General features: G+C 36.2%; 3 protein-coding genes and 1 long non-coding RNA gene across 4 annotated transcripts; all 4 read right to left on the minus strand.

Annotated features, from left to right (window-relative positions):
• Positions 1-6482: 6482 nt before the first annotated feature.
• LOC141668082 (uncharacterized) lies at positions 6483-8199 on the minus strand. The gene has a single exon (XM_074474774.1). It carries the CDS (start codon positions 8008-8010, stop codon positions 6562-6564), a length of 1449 nt encoding a protein of 482 aa, XP_074330875.1. The 5' UTR covers positions 8011-8199; the 3' UTR covers positions 6483-6561.
• Positions 8200-8732: 533 nt separating this feature from the next.
• LOC141666695 (uncharacterized protein At4g19900) lies at positions 8733-13067 on the minus strand. Its single transcript, XM_074472842.1, has 5 exons — positions 11501-13067; positions 11264-11413; positions 10949-11083; positions 10389-10583; positions 8733-9475 (listed from the first exon to the last, which is right to left on the minus strand). Exons 1-5 carry the CDS (start codon positions 12796-12798, stop codon positions 9289-9291), a joined length of 1965 nt encoding a protein of 654 aa, XP_074328943.1. The 5' UTR covers positions 12799-13067; the 3' UTR covers positions 8733-9288.
• Positions 13068-13380: 313 nt separating this feature from the next.
• On the minus strand, positions 13381-14234 carry LOC141667390 (uncharacterized). Its single transcript, XR_012552623.1, has 2 exons — positions 13972-14234; positions 13381-13837 (listed from the first exon to the last, which is right to left on the minus strand). It is a non-coding gene; the product is annotated as an uncharacterized LOC141667390 (long non-coding RNA).
• A 1702-nt stretch (positions 14235-15936) lies between these two features.
• Positions 15937-19781, minus strand: LOC141667852 (peroxisomal 2,4-dienoyl-CoA reductase [(3E)-enoyl-CoA-producing]-like). The gene is made up of 5 exons (XM_074474485.1): positions 19470-19781; positions 17897-18056; positions 17253-17422; positions 16959-17178; positions 15937-16268 (listed from the first exon to the last, which is right to left on the minus strand). The coding sequence occupies exons 1-5, from the start codon at positions 19677-19679 to the stop codon at positions 16114-16116; spliced, it is 915 nt and encodes a 304-aa protein (XP_074330586.1). The 5' UTR covers positions 19680-19781; the 3' UTR covers positions 15937-16113.
• Positions 19782-21466: the final 1685 nt, after the last annotated feature.

The raw sequence follows: 21466 nt of genomic DNA on the forward strand, positions 1-21466 counted from the left end.
TACATGTAACGGCTTATCTTCTACCCATCAGAGAGAGCTATTGATTGAGGAAGACAATAATTAAGAACATTATAAATATTCGGATACCGTTACAATCGTCTTATGGATTCAGGTACGTTTCCGTTTTCGGTTTAATCTTGATAACTAGATATGATGATTACGATCCTTGTCTCTATTTTAGAGAATTATATATTTATAGAATTTTTATATTCTATCAATTACAAGAAAAACAATTTATTTAATATTACTCATAATGATGCTAGTATACATACAACTATGGCTCGGCCAAGTGCTCTCAGTTTAATCAGCTAAACATGCAAACAGGGGAACATCTTAACAAACATGTTTAAATCAAGGAAATATCATAATATATTTTGTTTCTTTAAATGAGTTGGCTGTCTTACGGGCATCTGAGCTTGTCCCTATCATCGCCTATTAACTTCCTTTTCAAGTTATTTTCTTTTTCTAAAGAATCACATAAAAGCTTTATCATGTATATCTCGAATAGCTTAAGACTATATTCAAGTATTAAATTTTATCAATATTGAGATTTTAATGTTACATCTATTACTGATGTAACTAATTAAATTTGCCACCTCGTCAAAAAGTGGAAAATGAGAGAACTATATACATGAGGCTCTCGGAAGTGTGGTTTACTTTATTTGAATTAAATTTGTATTTAAAAATGTGAATTACTTGAAAGGTAGTTAAATTTGCAACAAGATTTAGAACAATACATAAGTGACATGGTATAGTATTATTTTAGTACCAAAAATATTTTTCTATACTAAAATGTAGGTATAGAAATAGCTCTATTTTACCATAACACTGGCTTTGCTCTTAGCTGCGTAAATGCTAAAACTTTCAATCTATACTCAATTCTGAGTATTGAGGGATTACCTCTCACAGTAAGGGGACCACTGGACAACAACCTCTGCAAACAAACAAATGACAGCTCTTCTGATGATTGGCACTAATTCAAAATAGTTTGTTAGGGATTATTGTCTTTTCTGATTCTCAGTAGTATCTCCTTATGTAGTCTTCTTATCTTTATTTTACATTTTGAGACAGTGATGTATGAACCTTAATACAGGGCACTTGAACATTTCACTGCATCTCATATAAGATCCTTTTTCTGTGATCATTCTGTTTCATATGAATATCACATATATGCTTGTTTTGCATTTCTTATCATGGTATCAGAGCTACCAAGTGCTCTTTTGAATCTCTTGATTTGTTTCTTAAAGATTGAAATTTTTTTTGTCTGAGAACGTGTTTGTTTGTTCACTCTTTAGATCTTCAACTATTACTATTTTTTCAGTTGAGTTTTCTACCAACTATTACTATTTCTTGAGTTCTCTACCAACTGATCTTATTTCTTATCATGGCTAATCCTCGACTTACATATCAAGATATGGTGAATCCATTTTTCCTACATCCTTCAGATGGACCCATTTCAATACAGGTTGAGAAGCTCCAAGGCAGTTCTGACTACAAATCTTGAAAAAGATCTATGGAGATAAGTTTGTCCTCAAAACGTAAGATTGGGTTCGTTAAAGGAACTGTCCCTCTTCCAACTAATGATCCGGTGAAAGCTGAAATGTGGACAATCTGTGACAATATGGTAATATCTTGGCTCATTAACAATCCATTTCCTGCTATTTGTAAATCCGTTATTTATATGAACACATCTAAAGACATCTGGTCCAACTTGGAACAAAGATTCTCTCTAACCAATGGTTCTAAAAAGTACAGATTGAGCAAGAATCTGTATGAAATCAAACAAAATAATCTCTCCATCACAGATTACTACACATCGATAAAAACCATTTGGGAGGAGCTTGATGCTATGAATGCATTGTCCAGTGTTACTACTACTCCTGAGATTATAAAATTACTTAATGAGATTGAAACTCAAAAAGAGGAAACAAAACTTTTCCAATTCCTCAATGGTCTAAATGAGGAGGTAAAGGGACAAAGCTCTAACATTTATAATTGTACAGCTTGCGGAGGTAAAGGGCACACAGTAGATAGGTGTTGGACCGTCATTGGGTATCCAAAGTGGCATCTAAAGTACAAGGGACCCGGAGGAACTTATCCTAATGCAAACAATGGGGGAGGAACGAGAGGAAAATGGCATAACAACCCCCAAACAACAACAGGGATTCAGGACTGCTAATGCAGCATAAACCTCAGAATCCACAACAGATGGATTAGCATTCTCACAACAACAACTGAATCAATTGGCACAACTAATACAACTATTTGGACTGTAAAACTCAACGAATCAACATGATGAACTCCTGGAAAGCCCGTTCTCTGGAATGATGAGCTGCAGTGCAACAGTGGAAGGGCCAAATGGCTGGATTATTCATTCTGGAGCCTCCGACCATATGACTGCTCATTTGTCCAATTTGGAGTCACCCAAAGCTGTTACAACAAACAATCATATCAACTTGCCTACTGGAGCAACCGCAAACATCACCCACACTGGTACGACTGTTCTTTCTAATGGTCTCTACTTAACCGATGTGCTATGTGTTCCATACTTCAAACACAACTTGTTATTTGTTCAAAAGCTTATTAAAAATAGAAACTTTAAGGTTAAGTTTTTGCCTACACACTTTATTATCCTTGACACGCTCACTCAAGCTATTAAGGAAGTAGGTCAGGCAAAACATGGCTTGTATTACTTAGTTAACACAAATGACCTTGTGAGCTAGATAACCAAAAGTCAATATGTTTTACCATCTTGTGCAATTGTTAGTAAAACTTCTGAACTGTGTGGCACCATAGATTAGGGCATTCCCCCTTGTCCAAAATCCAACAAATTCCTGAGATATCTGTAACCAAATCTGTCTCACAAATTTGTGTAACATGCTCCATGGCCAAATTTACTAAATTACCATTCTCATTGAGTCAGTCACAATCCTCAGAGGTGATTGATCGCATTCATATAGATATATGGGGACCTTATAAGGTATGTACAAAAGGTAATTCGAAATTATTCATGACAATTGTGGATGACAAGAGTAGACACACCTGGATTTCTTTGATTGCATACAAATCAAAAGTTTTCTCAATAATAGAAGCTTTTTGTCAATATGCTGAAACACAGTTTGATAAGTCTGTTAAAGTCATTAGATTAGATAATGGCATGGAATTCTTGGACTCTAAATGATCTCAGTACTTTCACAAGAAGGGGATTTCACATCAAACATCATGTTCTTATAGGCCTCAACAGAATTCAAGAGTTGAAAGAAAGCATAGATACATTCTTGAAGTTGCTAGAGCCTTGAGGTTTCATGCTAACTTACCAGTTTCATTCTGGGGTGATTGTGTCACATGTGTTGTTCATCTCATAAATAGATTGCCCACACCAGTGCTGAATAATACTACCCCTTATCATGTGTTATTCCAAGAGCCACCTCAATATGACCATCTCAGAGTTTTTGGATGTTTAGCCTTTGCTGGCAATCCTACCATCACCTCAGATAAATTCGCTGCAAGGGGTGTACCCTGTGTTTTCTTGGGATATCCCTCTTTAAAAAAGGGCTACAAACTATACAATCTTATAACAAAAACCCACTTTGTGTCAAGAGATGTAACATTCCAAGAGTCTGTGTTTCCCTTTCAATATGATTCTCTTCAAACCTACATGTCCCCCTTGCCAATACCTATACAAACAATGCACCCAGTCGCTGAGTTTGACGATATTTACACATCTCTTGATAACACTGAACAGACTTCACCACCCTTGTCACCACCACATACTGAAAACATTCACACTCAGCCTTCACCAGATAATATTACACCTCCAGCTCCGGTATTGAGAAGGCCAACTCGACCTCATAAGCCTCCATCTTGGTTGCAACAGTTTCAAACAAACTATGCTACTTCAAACATAGATCTGCAGCATATTTCTAACCTGGCCTTCACAAACATACAACCTGAATTCAATTGTTTCCTTTCCAACCTCTCAATTCACAACGACCCTTTGTTCTTTAAAGATGCAGTCACTGATTCCACATGGGTCGATGCTATGAATATTCAATTAGACGCTCTTGAGAGAAATCAAACATGGTCAATTACCAAGCTTCCACCTAACAAGACAGCTATTTGTTCAAGACCAAATACAAGGCAGATGGATTATTTGTCAGAAAGAAGGCCAGACTAGTTATACTTGGATGCAACCAAACCTATGGAGAAGACTATGCAGAAATATTTGCTCATGTGGCCAAGATGACCACAGTAAGAACTCTGCTTGCTATAGCTGTTGTTGCTAATTGGGAAACCTTTCAAATGGATGTCACCAATGCCTTTTTGCATGGTGACCTCCATGAAAATTTTTACATGAAATTGCCTCATGGATATTCTCATTTTGGCAGCATAATCAAACTCAATGGTACAATAAATAAAGGCACTACAGATCTGGTATGTCTTCTCCTCAAAGCTCTTTATGGCCTTAAACAGGCTCCAAGGCAGTGGTTCTCTAAATTGTCAACCACTCTTCTTAATCTTGGTTTCTCTCAATCAAAGTCCGACTATAGTTTATTTTTGAAGAAATCTGAGTCCGGTATAACTGCACTACTTGTCTATATATGTAGATGATCTTCTTATTTGTGGAAATGACACTTCGGAAATACAACACTTGAAATATATGTTGTCTCAAACCTTTCACATGAAAGACTTGGGCACCTTGATATATTTTCTAGGCCTAGAGGTGAACAGAACAGCTGCTGGATTCTTTCTCTCACAACAAAAATATACCAAGGATCTCATACAAGAGTATGGACTGCTCTCTGCTAAACCTTTGAAATTACCACTTGAGAGCAACATCAAACTCACTCCTGATAAGGGTGATGTCCTTCCTGATGCTCGAATTTTTCAAAGACTCTTAGGAAAATTAATATATCTCACCATTACACGACCTGCCATCGTGTTCTCGATGCAACTCTTTAGTCAGTTCATGCAAACACCTACTACTGTCCATCTTCAAGCTGCAAAACGATTGTTAAGGTATCTTGTAGGCAGCATGACACAAGGAATTCTTCTCGCAACTACTAGCACTGCTCAATTATATGCTTACTGTGACAGCGATTGGGCTAGTTGTCCCAATACACGTCGATCAACAACGAGTTACTGCATTTTCTTTGGGGACTCTCCAATATCTTGGAAGGCCAAAAAATAAACAGTTGTAGCACGAAACTCTGCAGAGGCTGAATACAGAGCCATGGCCCTTAACACTTGTGAAATAACCTGGTTAATTGCTCTTTTGAAGGACCTGGGATTTGGTCATGATCCACCAAAAATTCTGCATTGTGATAATCAAGTAGCGCTGGCCATTGCAGCTAATGCAGTGCTCCATGAAAAAACTAAACATGTTGATGTAGACTGTCACTACATCCAAGATGAAATCAAAGTTGGGCACATCATTCCTACCAAAGTCTCCTCTACCACTCAGATAGCGGACATCATGACCAAGATCTTGCCGGTCCTTCTTCATCAGTCTCATGTCAACAAGCTGGCAGTTAATGTTCCTAACTCCCAGCTTGAGGGGGAGTACTGAGAGATTACCTCTCACAGTAAGGGGACCACTGGACAACAATCTCTGCAAACAAACAAATGACAGCTCTTCTGATGATTGGCACTAATTCAAAATAGATTGTTAGAGATTATTGTCTTTTCTGATTCTCAGTATTGCCTCTCCTTATATAATCTTCTTATCTTTATTTTACATTTTGAGACAGTGATGTATGAACCTTAATACATGTCATTTGGACTGCATCTCATATAACATATCATTTTTCTCTGATTATTCTGTTTTATATGAATATCACATATATGCTTGTTTTGCATTTCACATCACTGAGCCTCCCTTGCATTTCTTTCATCCGATTCTTCGGAGCCTTCATTTGCAAACTTTTCTTTAGGGACCTTCTTGTCTTGTCATTTGAGAACTTTTCTTTAGGCACCTTCTTAACAAACATGACACTATCCACTAGACCTAAATATTATTTTTAGTTACAAGAATTTGAGTTTGTCATCAGCCAGATTGGAGGCTTTGAAAGTGATAGAGTAGGTTGTAGTGTTGTCAAAATTAGAAAATAATTTCAATCTGTTGACAATATTAGCTTTCTCATACAATTCACCGTGCTTCATTGTACAGCATTTGCAGTGCTCTATGTTAAACAAATCAAGAGCATACTTGGAGAAAGAAAGGGGCAGTCTGTAATCAAATTTAGAGTCTAGCTCTATTCCTATAGGTTTGTTGCCGCAAATTTCAGCATCTAATCTTGAATTATGTTTCTTTTAACATACAATTATCATCTTTTATTATTACTCCGTCAATCTTCTCCATTGTCAAACCCAAATTTCATATTACATTACTCGGCTATATTGGTATTGTATAGAAATAGTTGTGAGAGACAGTGATATTGGCACGCAGTCAGAACCGATAATGAACCTAGTTACACTACTCAAAAGTTCAAAAGATTTATTGACAAGTACAAACAGTGATTGCTATCGTAATACAGAAGCTGACTTAATATATATTACCAGTTAAGATGATTTCTTGTAATAGCTGAGAACTGTATAAATTGTTTGCACCAAAGTGAGTACAAGTACTAAACTTAGAAATTGTCCAATTTTCTCCCATGGTGGCTGCGAGTAATCCTCGACCTGAAGCCTAACAACACGAACATTCTGAGTAGAGTAGTTAATGTCAGTCACCAGTTCCTTGAAAAGCTTTGGCAATTTTTCCCTCTGATCCCGATTTGCTCGAATTATCCCTTTATTTGACAGCAATTTTGCATCCCCGGGTGTCACAATGAGTTCACTCATGAGACGCACATAAGATCCCACCTCACGCCTGTTCTTTTCAAAATCCTGAGTAATCTCGTAATCTATGAGATACCTCAGCATCCACTTTGTATCCGTGTCAATATGTAAAGAAGGCAATTCAAGAACTGCTCGAAAAATGTTACTACTGAATTTTATTCCTCTTATCCCTTCACTTATTGGGATTTTCTTAAAATGTATTCCTGCTTGTTTCAACTCTGTTGCACTGCGAATTGGGCTTCCTATTCCACCATGATTTTCTAAGTTCTCACCTTGCCATTCCAAGTCCCCGCCATCTTCATCATCTAAGCTGTCGTCGTCTTCCTCATCTTCATAATTATATGGATCTTTCTTTGGGCCTACTGTCAACAAGTGAAGGGCATGGAGAAGATCTGCAGGCTGCTTAGTACGATCTTCTGTTTCAATTCCAAAAAGTTGATAAATCAGTCCTTTAACATTTACAAAGAAACTCCCACTACTACTGCTCCTCTGATTCTTTAAGGAAGGCAACAATAAGGAGTCATACAAAGCCATTTTGAAAAGATCCGATGAGGGTCTTTCCCATTTTCGCTTAGCTATCACACCCTTAAAAAAGCTTTGATCCATTAGCTGCAGAAGCACAATTTGCGGAATCTGATTCCCAACAAAGAACAGGGATCTTGTCCATGTTCTCAAAAGAGCTTTTATGTTGCGTTTCTCGCCAAATACTTGATGATCACTTGGATAATCAAGTTCTGCAGACCCTCCAAGAAGATACAAAGCTACTTGTAGAATAAAGCAACCATCTTCAATCAGCATCCGTATGAACTCATCATCTAGATAATTCTTGACCGCATCATCCTCATATGTGTTCCTAGCTTGTATATTTATATTTTCTACTGCAGAAAAATATATTCCCTCTGTTTCAGAATCCATACCTGGTGATTTACTTGCAACATGCTGCCAAGTGGCTTGCTTTGGCCTTGTTAGTAAGAGAGAACCTTGTCTATTGTAAAAAGGCCCAAATCTTTGGAGTGATTCGTACAAGTCTTTGACATCGACACGGTCAGAATGAAGCGAAGCTCTGGCTAGCTTACGAATTCTGCGATGAGGCTTTTCTATGAATTCTTCCAACTCTATCAGTTGGTTTCTTCTCAGAATTTTGGTGGCTGGTCTTCTGTTGTTTTCCATGAGGCCACCACTTAACAAGCTTGGTAATGCCTACTGGATAGCAAGTCATAAGTCTCTCTGTTAAAATAATAAAAAAAAAAAGATAACCTTCCAGATAAATGTACCAAGATCTCAGCAAACATGGCATTCCATCCCTACCATTCAATCCAAGAAGTTTACAACAGCATAAAAAACGCATTACAAGACAACAAACTATGTCCCCACTGCAGTTCTAATCATAATTTACCCACCAACTTTGTAATAAAGTTTAATTTTGGGTGTAAAGTTTCCAAACAGGAGAAAAAGAAAAGATGGATTAAATTCTTACAACTTATGGCAATGATATAATTGAAAGTGAAGAAAATATCAATTAAGTACTTTAGAGTTTTATAATATTCGTAAATTCATAAATCCAAACCTTATGAACTCTATCTTGTCATTCGGGTCTTTCTTTCAATTTCATTATTTCAATAAAATCATATTCATAAACTAAAAAACTTTTACTACCAAATTACTAATTTCCGGCAATTCGTAGGTGGGTGTGTCCCTCCAAGTCTAATATATTGAAGAAGGATGGTCCATATAATTGATAAATCAGGGTCATACCACTACTATATGCACACGCACACATTATCTATCCATGGCCACTCTGTTTACATCTTATGGATGAATATGGCCTAAATTGTTACATAACCAATTCTCCAATAATTAAACAAAAAATTGCTGATCACTGCAGCAGGCCATGTAAAATTTTCCTGTAAGATTGAATTTTGATTTACAACTAATATTTCTGACATTTATAAACATAAAATAGATACTAAGAATGTCTAAAAGCAGAACAGTACTACATCTTTTCTCAGTTTCAAAAGATTATGGGAAATCTTTTCCAACTTCGTGCCTAAGGCCGTTTCCACAAAGATAGATGTTACAGAACCATACACAATTTTAGCATTTGTCGTCAATTACATATTAGATCGCCCATCTCTTTGTCAGTTTCCGAACCTTAACTTCAAAAGCAGTGTACAAATGTTCAAGGCCAATGGCAGAACTCTATAAGATGCTTCCTTGTTAGCTCTCACTGAAGGTTGCAATCCATGTTTTGATTTTTCAAGCACAACAAAACCTTGATCTCTTAAGCATAGTATTTATGGCATAAACCTTCATGAATCAATCTTGTTCAGTGTGCCCCTTTCCAGACATCAGCTTCAGTATTGTTCAACATCAACTCAATGAGAAAGACTAAAAACCAATGTCCAAGTTCTTCCTAGTAACTTCTGGAATATACATGACTCTAAAAATTTACAACACGTCAGAGCAACGGATACAGGAGTGGTTAATAAGCCTTGCTACTAGACTATCCGGCTCGGGAATCAGGGCAGATGTTAAGCTGTTCCAAAAATGAAACGTCATGGACTCATCCAGAATCTTTTTGAATAAACCATCTTGCAGAGCTCTTTCATATGCACTTGATGGAGTAGTGAAATAGCTGTATAAATTCCAAAGTATTAAAGGAAAGTAGGACATGAAAGAAATGGAAACTAAAAGATGCATGCAAGTAGGAAAAAAAATTAAAGAAATTTGCAGGTTAAATGTAGAAACACCATTTATCAGAAATTCAAGCATTGCAAGCAATATTTCAGGAATGTTCTAAAAATATACAGAGATTTGGGGAGTAGTATCTAGAGTCTAGACATTCACAAGTACAATGCGGAAGCAGAACTATGAACAGGGGAAATCAAATATTACATTGGTGAAACAGCCTATACTTTTGTAGATATGATATATGACCAAAAAAAATATAATAAGTTTATGTGGATTAAACCGCAAATAACTTACAAGCCCTAAGTTGATTAATTGTAAAAGAACCATTGCCCTTTTAACTTCTCAGCCGCGAAACAGAAAGCAGCCCATAACAAGAGAGAGAACAATCTTAAATTCAATCAATCAAATCCTATAATAATAAAAGGTTGCATCTGCTTAAATAGGAGTAAATCCCTAAAACCTAACCACCAAGTAAAATCCTTATACTAAAGGATAAACCCTTTTCTTTTTCTCTGCCATAATCTAATATATTCCTGATCAACTATTTACATCAAAATGATTAAAAAATATAAAATTATAATTGAATTTCAAGTAACTATTTAGAAAATCCTAAGCAAAGACAAATATCTTAATTTAGCAGACTAATATATATGTATAGAAATATCAGATAAAGCTGTGAATCATTCTGCCCTTGTACAACTCCAACCCAGGTGCCATACACAGGGCATTATATTCATTATGTTTTGTAGTATCATGCATGTGTCCTTCTCTGAGAAACACCGATGAGGGTCAATGCAAAACATGTAAACTTTCACAGTTTCATGTAATTCAACCACATTGCATACTGTAAAACATACCTTGTAATTTTGTCACGACTAATAGGGAAGAAAGCAAAAGAAGGTTGCAGCTTCAGCTCCATCTGTTTATTGAAAGGACTCTTTTTGTTCAGAAAACTTTTACCAACTCTAGTCAGCAAATCAGCTCCATTCCCTCTTACAAGGGTATCATCATATGTCGCATAGAACTCTGTTAAACAATCCCAAATAAAGGGACTGCAGAGAGATGTAGAATAAGCATTAAACGATGGAACAAAGAACAAAAAAAAAAAGATACACCTGTATTTACAACTAAAAAGAAAAACTTTTAACCATTTGTGTTCCGAATTCCAATTAAGTACAACATGCATGACGGTGAACAGCTGCCCAAAAGAGAATTATGAAACTACATATAGAATAAAACTACACTGGGAGACCTAGTCATTTCACCCAACAACCTTGAACTTACAATTGTGGAATACTAAATACAGAACACTAGCTTATAGAATAGGCCAATCTGTTGTTGATTCAAACTCTATGTTACAAAATGCAAGTCCATGTCACATGATTTCTATCACGATTCACATATGTAGTTGCAGTACCTGTGTTTTCTAAATGCCATTACTGCACCATTCAGATTGCTTTCATTGTGCTCATTCTCTAGTCCAACAGTATTGTCCAGTGAAGATAATGGCTGTAAGACTACAATGTCTGAATCAAGATAGATTCCACCATATCTGCGTAACCCAGGCAACAAATGCAAAGAATCAGTGATCATGACTAAACATGGCAGATCTTTAAAGCTTGTAAGTTACACCACTCAAGGTTATAGCTCAAAAGAACATTAGATACCTAAATCTAAATAGATAAAGCTGAAGGTATAAATATTAATTATGTGCTACAGGTAGATCACTTACTTATACAGTGAAGCGAGTCTAACAAGTTCACTAAAGTGAGTAGAGTAGAATTTAGTCTTTTTCCAATCCAACCAGACAGAAGCAAATATATGGGTTGGTGTATCCTTCAAAAGTTCATCAAGATTTGGCAGGGCTACCGCAACCTTAAAACTGTGAAACATGTAAAGGACAAAATATGTTAGCTCGTTTGTACATACGATCTAGCATCAGACACATTCAACCAAGTTGAGAACATACCCGTCCTTGACGAAACTATCAAATAAATTAAGCTCAATTGTTTCAGAAAAAATAACTACACATGCATCTGGATTGTGAAACAGAAGGCTTTCAAGTCCTCTTTGATGCCGAACACTAAATGCCCATGGCGGGGAATTCCAGACCATAAAAATCCTCATAGAACACCTCCCTTTCTTAAAAAACGTATCCACGAAATCCGAAAACGACAAATGGCCATCCAATCCAGGATAATAACCCCATCTCCTTCCATCAGCATAAACTTGACCAGAAAACTCAGACCATGCCTTACCATCTACACTCTTAGAACCCTTATCACCAACCACCGAATCCACTCTTTTAGCATCACTTCCATTACCCTCAACACCACTTTCACCAACCGAACTATTAACTACATTATCACCCAACGCCTTCCTCTCCGCTACCTTATTTTCACTTTCCACATCCTTACCACCACCCTCAACATTACCAATCTCCGGTGGCTTCCTAACCAAAAACGGGACATTCTTAAACTCACTAACCAACGCTTTGAAAACCAACTTATCCCCTTTCGTCAACCCTGTCACCCCAACCCCATCAGGATCCTGCAAAAGCGGATTATTCAACGGATTCAACAACTCCAAATTCGACTTAAACATCTTATCCCTCCTCAAAAAATCACCCTTCTTATCAAACCAATCCCCCCACCCTTCTCTCAAAGGCGAAACCCTACCTCCAACTTTCAACAACAACGCGTCCTCAATCCCCTTAACCTCCCCAACTCTCCTCCTCACATTCTCATTTACCGGAATATCATCCGAACCAAACACACCCCTACTCAAATCCTCTAACCCTAACCCTAACCCTAAATTCATATCAAAATTAACATAATCCTCCCACAAATCAATCGATTTCTTATCGAAACCGCGACGAATCACACTACTAACATGATCAAAGTAATAGCCACTCACTAAACCCCTAGCTTTCGAAACCTTATTACTCTCATTTTCTAATTCAACGCCACGGTGAATCTCATCCTCCTCGTTGGAGATCTTCGATGGATCGGAGTCGACGTCGTCGAGCTCGTCGATGCGATCGTCGGATCCGGCGCCGGTTTTGAGGTCATCGGGATCGGCGTCGTCGAGGAGTGGATCGGAGAATGAAACGGCGTCGTTTGATTGGAGGATAGGGTTAGTGGGACGGTCAGAGGTGAGGCGGCTGTAGAGGAGAGAGACTGAGAGGAGGAGGAGAATGGCAGTGGTGATTGCGCAGAGATGCGATGCGTAATTGGGTCGCCGCCGTACGCGGAGGCGCCGGAGCATTTCTGAGGCGGAGGATTGTAAAAGTGTGGCGGGAAGAGAGAGTGTGATAAATTAACTGACTTTTTTAGTTCAGTTGTGTTGTGTGTCTGAAATTTGGACTAACTAACTAATTACATTCATAATAATTTTGGTTTAAATTTCTTATCAATTGTTATAAAAAGAAAAAATTTGCAACAAAACAAAAATTGTTATACAAAGAAATACTGCAGGGATGATTATGGGTTTCTTCTGAATGACTCGGTTGTAAATATGCACCGACATAGAATATGTTGCTAAATTGGCTTTGATTCTTGTGATAATTTCTTTTCTTTGCTTATTTTCTGTTCTCGGATGTATACGCTTCACTTGTACAATATTGCATTAGAAATTTCACTAAATTTTGGTCCACTTTTATTGATACCAAACATGTTCTCAAATGACATGAATAATGAAATAGAGTACCTGTGTATTTATATGCATTCATAAATTAAAATGTGATAAGTATAACACCATTTCATTCGGGACAAGTTTTGAAAACAGATTTGGGATAGTAACACTATTTGCTAAAAGTGAAATTGAAATAAAATTACACCACCAACCACAAAAAGAGGAAGTAGTAATTTATTGAACCAAAGTAGTAGAGGGATGATTAATCCTATTTATTTAACATACTTCCTTAATGGTCACATGCATGGCACTATTATGCCTATGTTAAATACATTGCGGTGGTTACATGATCCTCCCTGAATGCAAGCGAGCGACTCCAGTTATATGTGGAATGTCTGTAGGCAGAGCAAATGCAGTTTGGATGACTTGACTTCGGACACAAAGACGGTCCATGACAGAGTCCTGATTAGTGAATAATGTTGTTGATGATGTCTCTCTCTGCATCGGCGTTCTGGCAACAAGACGACCTACTGCACCTTCTTCCTGGCAGTCTAGATGGTTACCAGGCCCGGGAACTTTCTTCCGGCAGGGATTTTCCATTCTAGCTTTTGCTTATAGTGTGTGCTAGCTAGTTGTCTTGCTGTGCTTTACCATTATGTGCTGGAAGATTTGCCTGTTTATATAGACACATTGAAGAATAACTTTAGATAGTGAAACAACTATTTAATTATTCTCTATCTTCCTCAATTATGTAAACTTCATAGGCAATGGATTTTAATTTGTTACGAGTGATCAATGATGCTAAACCTGAGGTGACCAGTTATTCTTGATAGACAAAACAAGATCAAAGGCATGCAAGCAAGCAACTTGAAATGACAATAATTTGTGTTGCAAGAATCAACTGTCTCATCTTCTGGTTCCCAGATTCTCAAAATCACAATATTAAGATCGATCTATAACAAATTGAACATACCCTTTCGACTTGATACGCAAACTCATCTTAGACGACAATTGAGAATAAAAGTCACCGGCATGTAGATACTTGCATTATGATGTTATAATGTACATTGCTGAAATTAGGTTTTGGTGGAAGGGCTAACTTTGAAGTCATATCCATGAGTTGAAGTGGAGGAGCTATGAGAGGCCAACACAAGCATGGGAGACATGGAATTAGGTAGCTAGCAATTCTTGTGCACTTTTATAAAGCAGCTAGGGCTAGGGTAAATTATATATGCTTTGCCACCGGGGGTGTATATAAGGTGACATGACACCACTCATATCCCAACTTACCCAGCTTCATCCATTAACCTTTGCGATTACCAGAATCAGGTGACAAGACTCTACCCAGCACGCGGACAATCTGGAACAACTGGGCTTACTTTTGAGTTCTTACGTGTTTACTATTTATCAGTTGATGAGCAGAAACACCATAACCAAGCACCTACTACTTACTGTATATGATTATTGATTGTTGACTGGTACATGATCCGTTCATGCTAAACTTTTTCAACAATAATCACATATATGCATATATACAATCAAATATGGTGGTGTTGTCTAACTCACCCTCAGGTGGGTATTCAATCTTATTTTATTGAATAAAATAAATTTTCTAAATTTAATATTTTATTGAAAGATGTGGTTACATTTGGTTAAGATCTTTTAAATTTTCTAAATTTCCGATGGTACCAAATATTGATTGATTTAATGTAATTTCTATAAAATGATAAATTTTTAGTGAATTCATGACGTCAAGTTTTATGATAATCTATTAAAATTTTAATTGAATAATTACATTATGATCTTTCCTTAGGTGAAATCTAAAAGATCATAAATTTGGCACGTGTAACACAGGCAAAAGAGAACAATTAACATTTACCTATACATTTCAGGTTATGACATTAGTGTTCAGGATACTTTCTCCGGGAAGTGAAGATATTAGATTAACACTTAACAGGGATACCTTTTGTTTATGTATAAAAAGGACTACATATATGCTACTGATCATAGTGTACGTAAATCCTTCGAATTAGAGCTCATTCCAAAGTGCCAAACCAATCAAAGTAGAAATGCCAAAAATCTCAATAACCTGCTTTCTGGTCATCTTTATTCTACTAATTTCAGGTACCTAGCTACTTGTCATGCATCCGGTACATTTATATATTTTTAGCAGGGACATCCTATTCGAATAAATATACAGAGACATGTTAATGCTAAAATGACATAAAAATCTAATTTGTAACTGTTGTTGAGTGCAGGTGGAGGAAATGTAGGAGGGGTGAATGGACAAAAGCTGTGCGGAATGGATGTAAATGGAGACTCGTGCTTACCAGGAGTTGATGCCAAGTGCCAGAAAGATTGCGTCAAACTTGTCAAACCTTCCCTTCTTTTTAAGGCATTCTGTAGACAGGATACTAAAATTTGTAGATGTCTCTATATCTGTTGATTTTCAACTTCATTTTTATAAATTCATTCTTTAATTTTACCATTAACTATTTGGTTTACAATTTCTTTCGCATGTCCCGCAAATTTACACAGATTATCACCTACGTCCTACGATACCAAATCTTTACCTTTGAAAACTTGAAACTTGTTGATTGAATCGTAGGGGGTAGAGGATCCGGACTCAAATTAATAAGAGTGTGAAACTGATTTAGCAATACAGCTAACCACTGCACTGGCTAGTTAGTCTGTCTACCTGACTATACCATCTCTCTCTATTACATCATTTAGAGCAGACTATACTGCTACAGCTTTGAAAATATATAGAGCTCACTTTCAAGATTGTAATATATTTTCTTCTGTATTGAACCATTCAAGATTGTATATAATAGCTTGATACATTATAAGTCTTTTTCACACAATTTGTTGCCCATTGGTTTACTTCTACGATTGTTCAATTACAATGAAAAGCTTTGGTTCATATATTAGAACAAATAACTTTATCAATTATAGCTTGCTGTTTGGTACCCCAGTTGGGGTTTCTCTAGACCTCTTCTCTACTGTTCGTGAAAGTTGCTTCACTGCTTCTTTAGGGATGGATCGAGGCTTGCTCAACCATAATCCCCCATCTAGAACCATAGTTGTCCCGTTTATATATTTGCCTACAAGCAGAAAACTTCAAATGAGTTTTTCGTCATGTTAGAAGAATATGGCAAAATGTAACAACAAGATCAGCTAGGTTGTTGGGAAACCGATAACAGATAATACAGTAGTAACATATGGTTCAAGCTTGTAGAATGGTTTTATAGAAGAACGTCATAAATTATACTGTGGTTTATTATCTGACTAACAAAAAGTACTAGACATTGGTAATTTTTAGAAAGTCTGTGCGCCCACTGAACGTGACAGAGTTGTATGCATTTGGGATGATAAACTTCAGAAAAACACAACTAAGCTAGACTCCGGAAGCCCTCTTACAAAAATTCTTTCCCAGTAAATTTTTAAAGAAGAATCTAATCACAGAAAGTTAAGGATGACATGGTTGTGCCTAAACTAATCAAATTCATATGCTAATGTTTGCATTTTGTTGCTGGGTATAGATTGCCCGGAAAATCTAATGTGTAGGTTGTACAGAGATAACAGAACCTACAGATTTCTCATGATTAAAATCTCAAACATAAATCCTTGCTGTAACTTGCAAGTTTTAGACCTTTCCATAGAATTCCTAAAGTTTCAAAATATTCAAACTTACAAGAGCCATCCAAATAGTTGGCAAACATAATGTCCACTGAGTGGCTTTTACTAATATATTGCTAATTAACATGCTAAAGCTATTGAAAATTATTTCTGACCTGCATCACAAGCGAGATAAAGAGCAGCCATAGCAATATCCCATTTCTCCCCATATTTAAACAGAGGATCTGCCAGATTCGAACTCTCTATCTCTTTAGGTGCAAGTTTGCTGGCACCAGCCGTGTCCCCAATAGGTCCTGGTGCAATTCCATTGACTCTGATATCATAATCTGTCCCCCATTCTAGTGCTAAGCTCCTTGTAATGCTATCAACTGCTGCCTGGTAATGGAAACATATTCAATGGTTTCATCAAGAAATCTAAAAATGATAAGTGTAATAATATATTAACATACCTTGGCAGCAGAAACATGAATCTGATACCAAGTTGCGGTATAATGCAACGTTGCACTTATGTTTATAATTAATCCACCTTTAGATGGATCCCTTCCCGGCCCCCCTTTCTTAAGATACTTGAGTGCTTCATGGCACACAGTAAAAGTTCCAACTGCATCAATATCTATCACTGCACGACAGACCAAACAAACAGAAATATACATGTTATATACCTCAAGAGCCATTAAATTAAATTTAAAAGAAAAAATATATGAAGATAGACAACTAACAATATTAGAATGGCAGCAGTGCATGAAGGCCAGCCCAGAAATATTGGAGGCCCCAAGCTACTAAAAATTTTGTACCCGGCGATAATTCAAAATCAAATACATACAGTTCATATTGTGGCGCTCCTTGTACTTGCAATTGTTTTTGCTGCTCCTAATATTTCTTTTCTATTTTTCTGATTCTATACATTTAAAATTCTTTTGCTTACTTATCTGAAAAAATGTGCCCCTAAAATATTCAATTCTTTTGTGCTCTTTTTCATTAGCATAAGCGGCTTGGCCTCGGGGCCGGCTCTAAGTGCAATCATTTTTTAATCAGGTTCAAAATCTCCGCAAACAATTATTTAAATTGAAAAGCTCAACCATCTATTAAAAACCTGTCCGGAAGCCATTGGGGCTCAGATCCTCTGCTGGTACAAGGAAGTTTCCAGCTGCAGCATTTACAAGAATGTCAATCTTACCAAAACGTTTAATAGTTGCCTCCAGAACTTCAATTACATCATCTTTTTTGCGAACATCTCCCACAATCCCAATAGCCTGCAACAAAATTAGAGTAAGTTTTAAAGTCTAAATATGAGTCTCCACAGCATTCTGTAGGTTTTTCGAGTTTGTGTTGCTGTAATACTATATCAACTGAGAAATTCAAATACAGACTGAAACATGACATAAAATCCAGAGAGTGAACAAATTGACTAATACAATGTAACATAATAGACAATTCTTTATTTAATTACGCACAGAAAACAAGCAGTCCCTAATCTCACTCTCTGGGTATATTACGCACAGTACACCGTCATCACAATTAAGTTGTAGTATCAAAACTGCGAAAATGTGAATATAAAGTTTGGCTTTGAATATCTTGCAGCTTATATTGATATATGAGGTTTAGTTTAAGATACATGAGAAGATCTAGCCTTAATTTGTTATAATATTGCTGACCAAACAAATCCTTGCATATGTTTTTAACAATCCTTTTAACAGCGAGAGAAATAGTAGATACATTCCGTCCAGGTGGGTGCAGATAATAGTTGTCTTTAGAGCAGTAAATTATCAAAGCCAAATCGGAATGCCAGTGAGCTGAGGATCGTCTGTTACGAAATAATAGCATGGAGTATGGGCTCGAGCTCAATGCAAACTAATAAACGAGTTTAATGTAGTTGGTTAAAAATATATATTATATGAGGCAGGTTCAAATTTAGCTCAACATAGGTTCAATAATCGGTGTTCAAGAGTAAATTAAAGAGTTTAGCTAGAGTTTGGCGCGGCATAAGGCCTTAGTTAGGTTAGCAAAACATCTATTTGAGCTCAAAGGGTTTATTGAAACCCATCATCTTGCATTTTCTGTGGGAAGGAAGACAGGGAGCATTATTTCATTCCCAACCGGGAGATGTTTATTTTATACCCCGTGGGAAGAATCTCTTTTTGTGCGAGTTCAGTGGCTCTAATTATAGTTTCAGGGTCAAAAATTAAAATTTAGGGGGCGTTAGGTTCATGTTCATGAGCCCGATTAACCTGAACCATATCCTTAATCTCATGTGGCAGTGTTTGGTATCATTCTGGATTAAGAACCTAATTCGCATTCTCAGTAAGTGGGTAAATCATTATCTTCCTACCCCGTGAGATTCCGTATCTTTCTCATTCCCCATTACCCCCAATTATATACCCGTAACTTTCATTCCCATCACCCACCTAAACGCCCCCCTTAAGCTCAGCTTGTTCAACTTTCCAAATGAACACAATCAATCCTATCCACTCATCTCATTTACAACCCTAATTGCAATTTTAACAAAAAAAAATAAACAAACATCCAAGATAACGTTGTCATTCCAAATAGAAAAAAAAAGCACATACAATACAAAAATTGAAGGATGTAAAGTAAGAAAGTGGTTAAATTCTTAAAGTTGATGAAAACAAATAGAGAAGCTAGATGGATAACAAGGAAGGTGTTACCGGAATGCCGAGAGAGGTAAGAGAAGAAACAGCAGAGTCAACAACATGCTTCCTACGACCCATGATTGAAATGGAAGCTCCATGTCTCCCCAGTTCTTCTGCTATTCCGTACCCTATTCCTGAACCACCTCCAGTTAAAAGTGCCACTTGCCCTTTAAGTATATCCCCTTTGAATGGGGATCTTGATGAAGACGAATGTAATAACTCCATCAAGATTTTAGTTTTACTTGCTCAAACGTGCAAAAACAACTGTATATGCTGCATACATTGGTTGCTTGGTCAACCCAGCTTACCTAGGCTATATTCAATGTTCTATTCTACATATTTGCCTATTTGGTGTGCATAAACCTGCACGTTACAATATTTTAATTGATCTTAATTTATGTTAATAAATAGATGGCCCATAAAATCAAAATTTAACAAATATTGTTTTGTGAAAAAATTTATACCTAATTTTGTGTATTAAATGTTTTTCTTTAATTTTTTTTCCAGTTTTATTTAATTTAATATTCTAATATATTAAACTTTTCTTGTTTAATAACTTTCAAGTTTAAATTATTATGACTTAATTTGATTTCTAAAATTTCTTTTTTAATGTTGATTTTTTTAATAAAAATATATTAAATTATAGTAGTGCTAAACGTACACAATTGTACTCTTTTTTAAAATTTTCTTTTGAAATTCTAACTATATATTATACTTATTTTTTTAATAAAATTTTCACTTCATTGAGAGTTTAACATCCATTTGTGGGTTTTGCTACCCATGTGTTGGATTTTATTTACTCTTCTTACAAGAATTTAGCTTATGTTTTTGATAGGGATAAATAAATTATGATTGTATTATTAAATACTGCATTAATTGTACAAGCTGTGGGCTGCTAGGCCCAATAAAAAGATATATGATACTCAGACCAGAAAGGTTAAGCCTGATGGACCAGATCAGGCCTGATGAAATAAAAAAGGCCCAAAAGCCCTGATTATTAATTAATTTCGTAATTAATTAATAAGGGACAAAACAGATGTTGAAAAGAGTCCCGATAAGGATATAAATCCTTGGAGATTAGCCTCAAGGGGACCTAAAAGGATAAGGAATCAGTTTCCTACTATCTAGGACTCCAAAGTCCATTCTAACTATGAGACTTGCCCACCAAGTCTCCTATACCAAGTCCAATTCAAGGACTCCCAACATCTATATAAGGGGCCTCACCCCACAAATCAGAACTACGTTTTTTGGCTTGATTCTCTAATTCACAGAGATACGTAGGCATCTCGTAAAGGCAGATTGAGTCACGAAACACGAGAGCAGCCATTAAAGGCCTTGAGCTCCCGAATCTTAGTATTAAATACAGCAAGTAATAACCTTGGTTTTTTATCCATAACAGTTTTTATCGAAATGTAAATTTGTAAATCTTAGTTGATTTAGGTTATATGAAATTGCAATTATTCTTGAAATTCATATATATATTTTTTGTATTGCGATCAAGATCATCTCTCTACAAAAGTTGTATATATTAGCAATAAAATTATGTTGAATATATTAGGTGTAAAAATTCTTTCTTTTCCTCTTTCATTTTCTTCTTTCCTCGGCCCATTCTTCCCTTCATAAATTGAATTCAACACACATTTTTGGACATCGGATTATGTTAGACAATAAATGTTAGACAATAAAGTGGTTACTAGCGTTTATAACCCACATGGCCTCCTTCCACGCATATGTCTTACAATTTTTCTCTTTATTCATAATTCAGTTTTGTGATCTTCTGTTGGGTATAATTCTAACTATACGCGAACAATTGGCAGTTATATATACTAGTATGTAGCCCGTGCTTCGCACCGAGGCCCCGAGGGTTTTTTTATAATATTTTTTTATTGTAATTACGTAAAAAAAAGTTAGTTCTAACAATTGACTTGAAAAAACATTAATAAACTCATTAGATAATAGTGAAGTAAAATAAAATTAGACATTAGATGATATTTAAAATTGCAAGGATGACA

This window comes from Apium graveolens, chromosome 6, assembly GCF_009905375.1.
Source record: "Apium graveolens cultivar Ventura chromosome 6, ASM990537v1, whole genome shotgun sequence".
Taxonomy (NCBI): Eukaryota; Viridiplantae; Streptophyta; class Magnoliopsida; order Apiales; family Apiaceae; genus Apium; species Apium graveolens.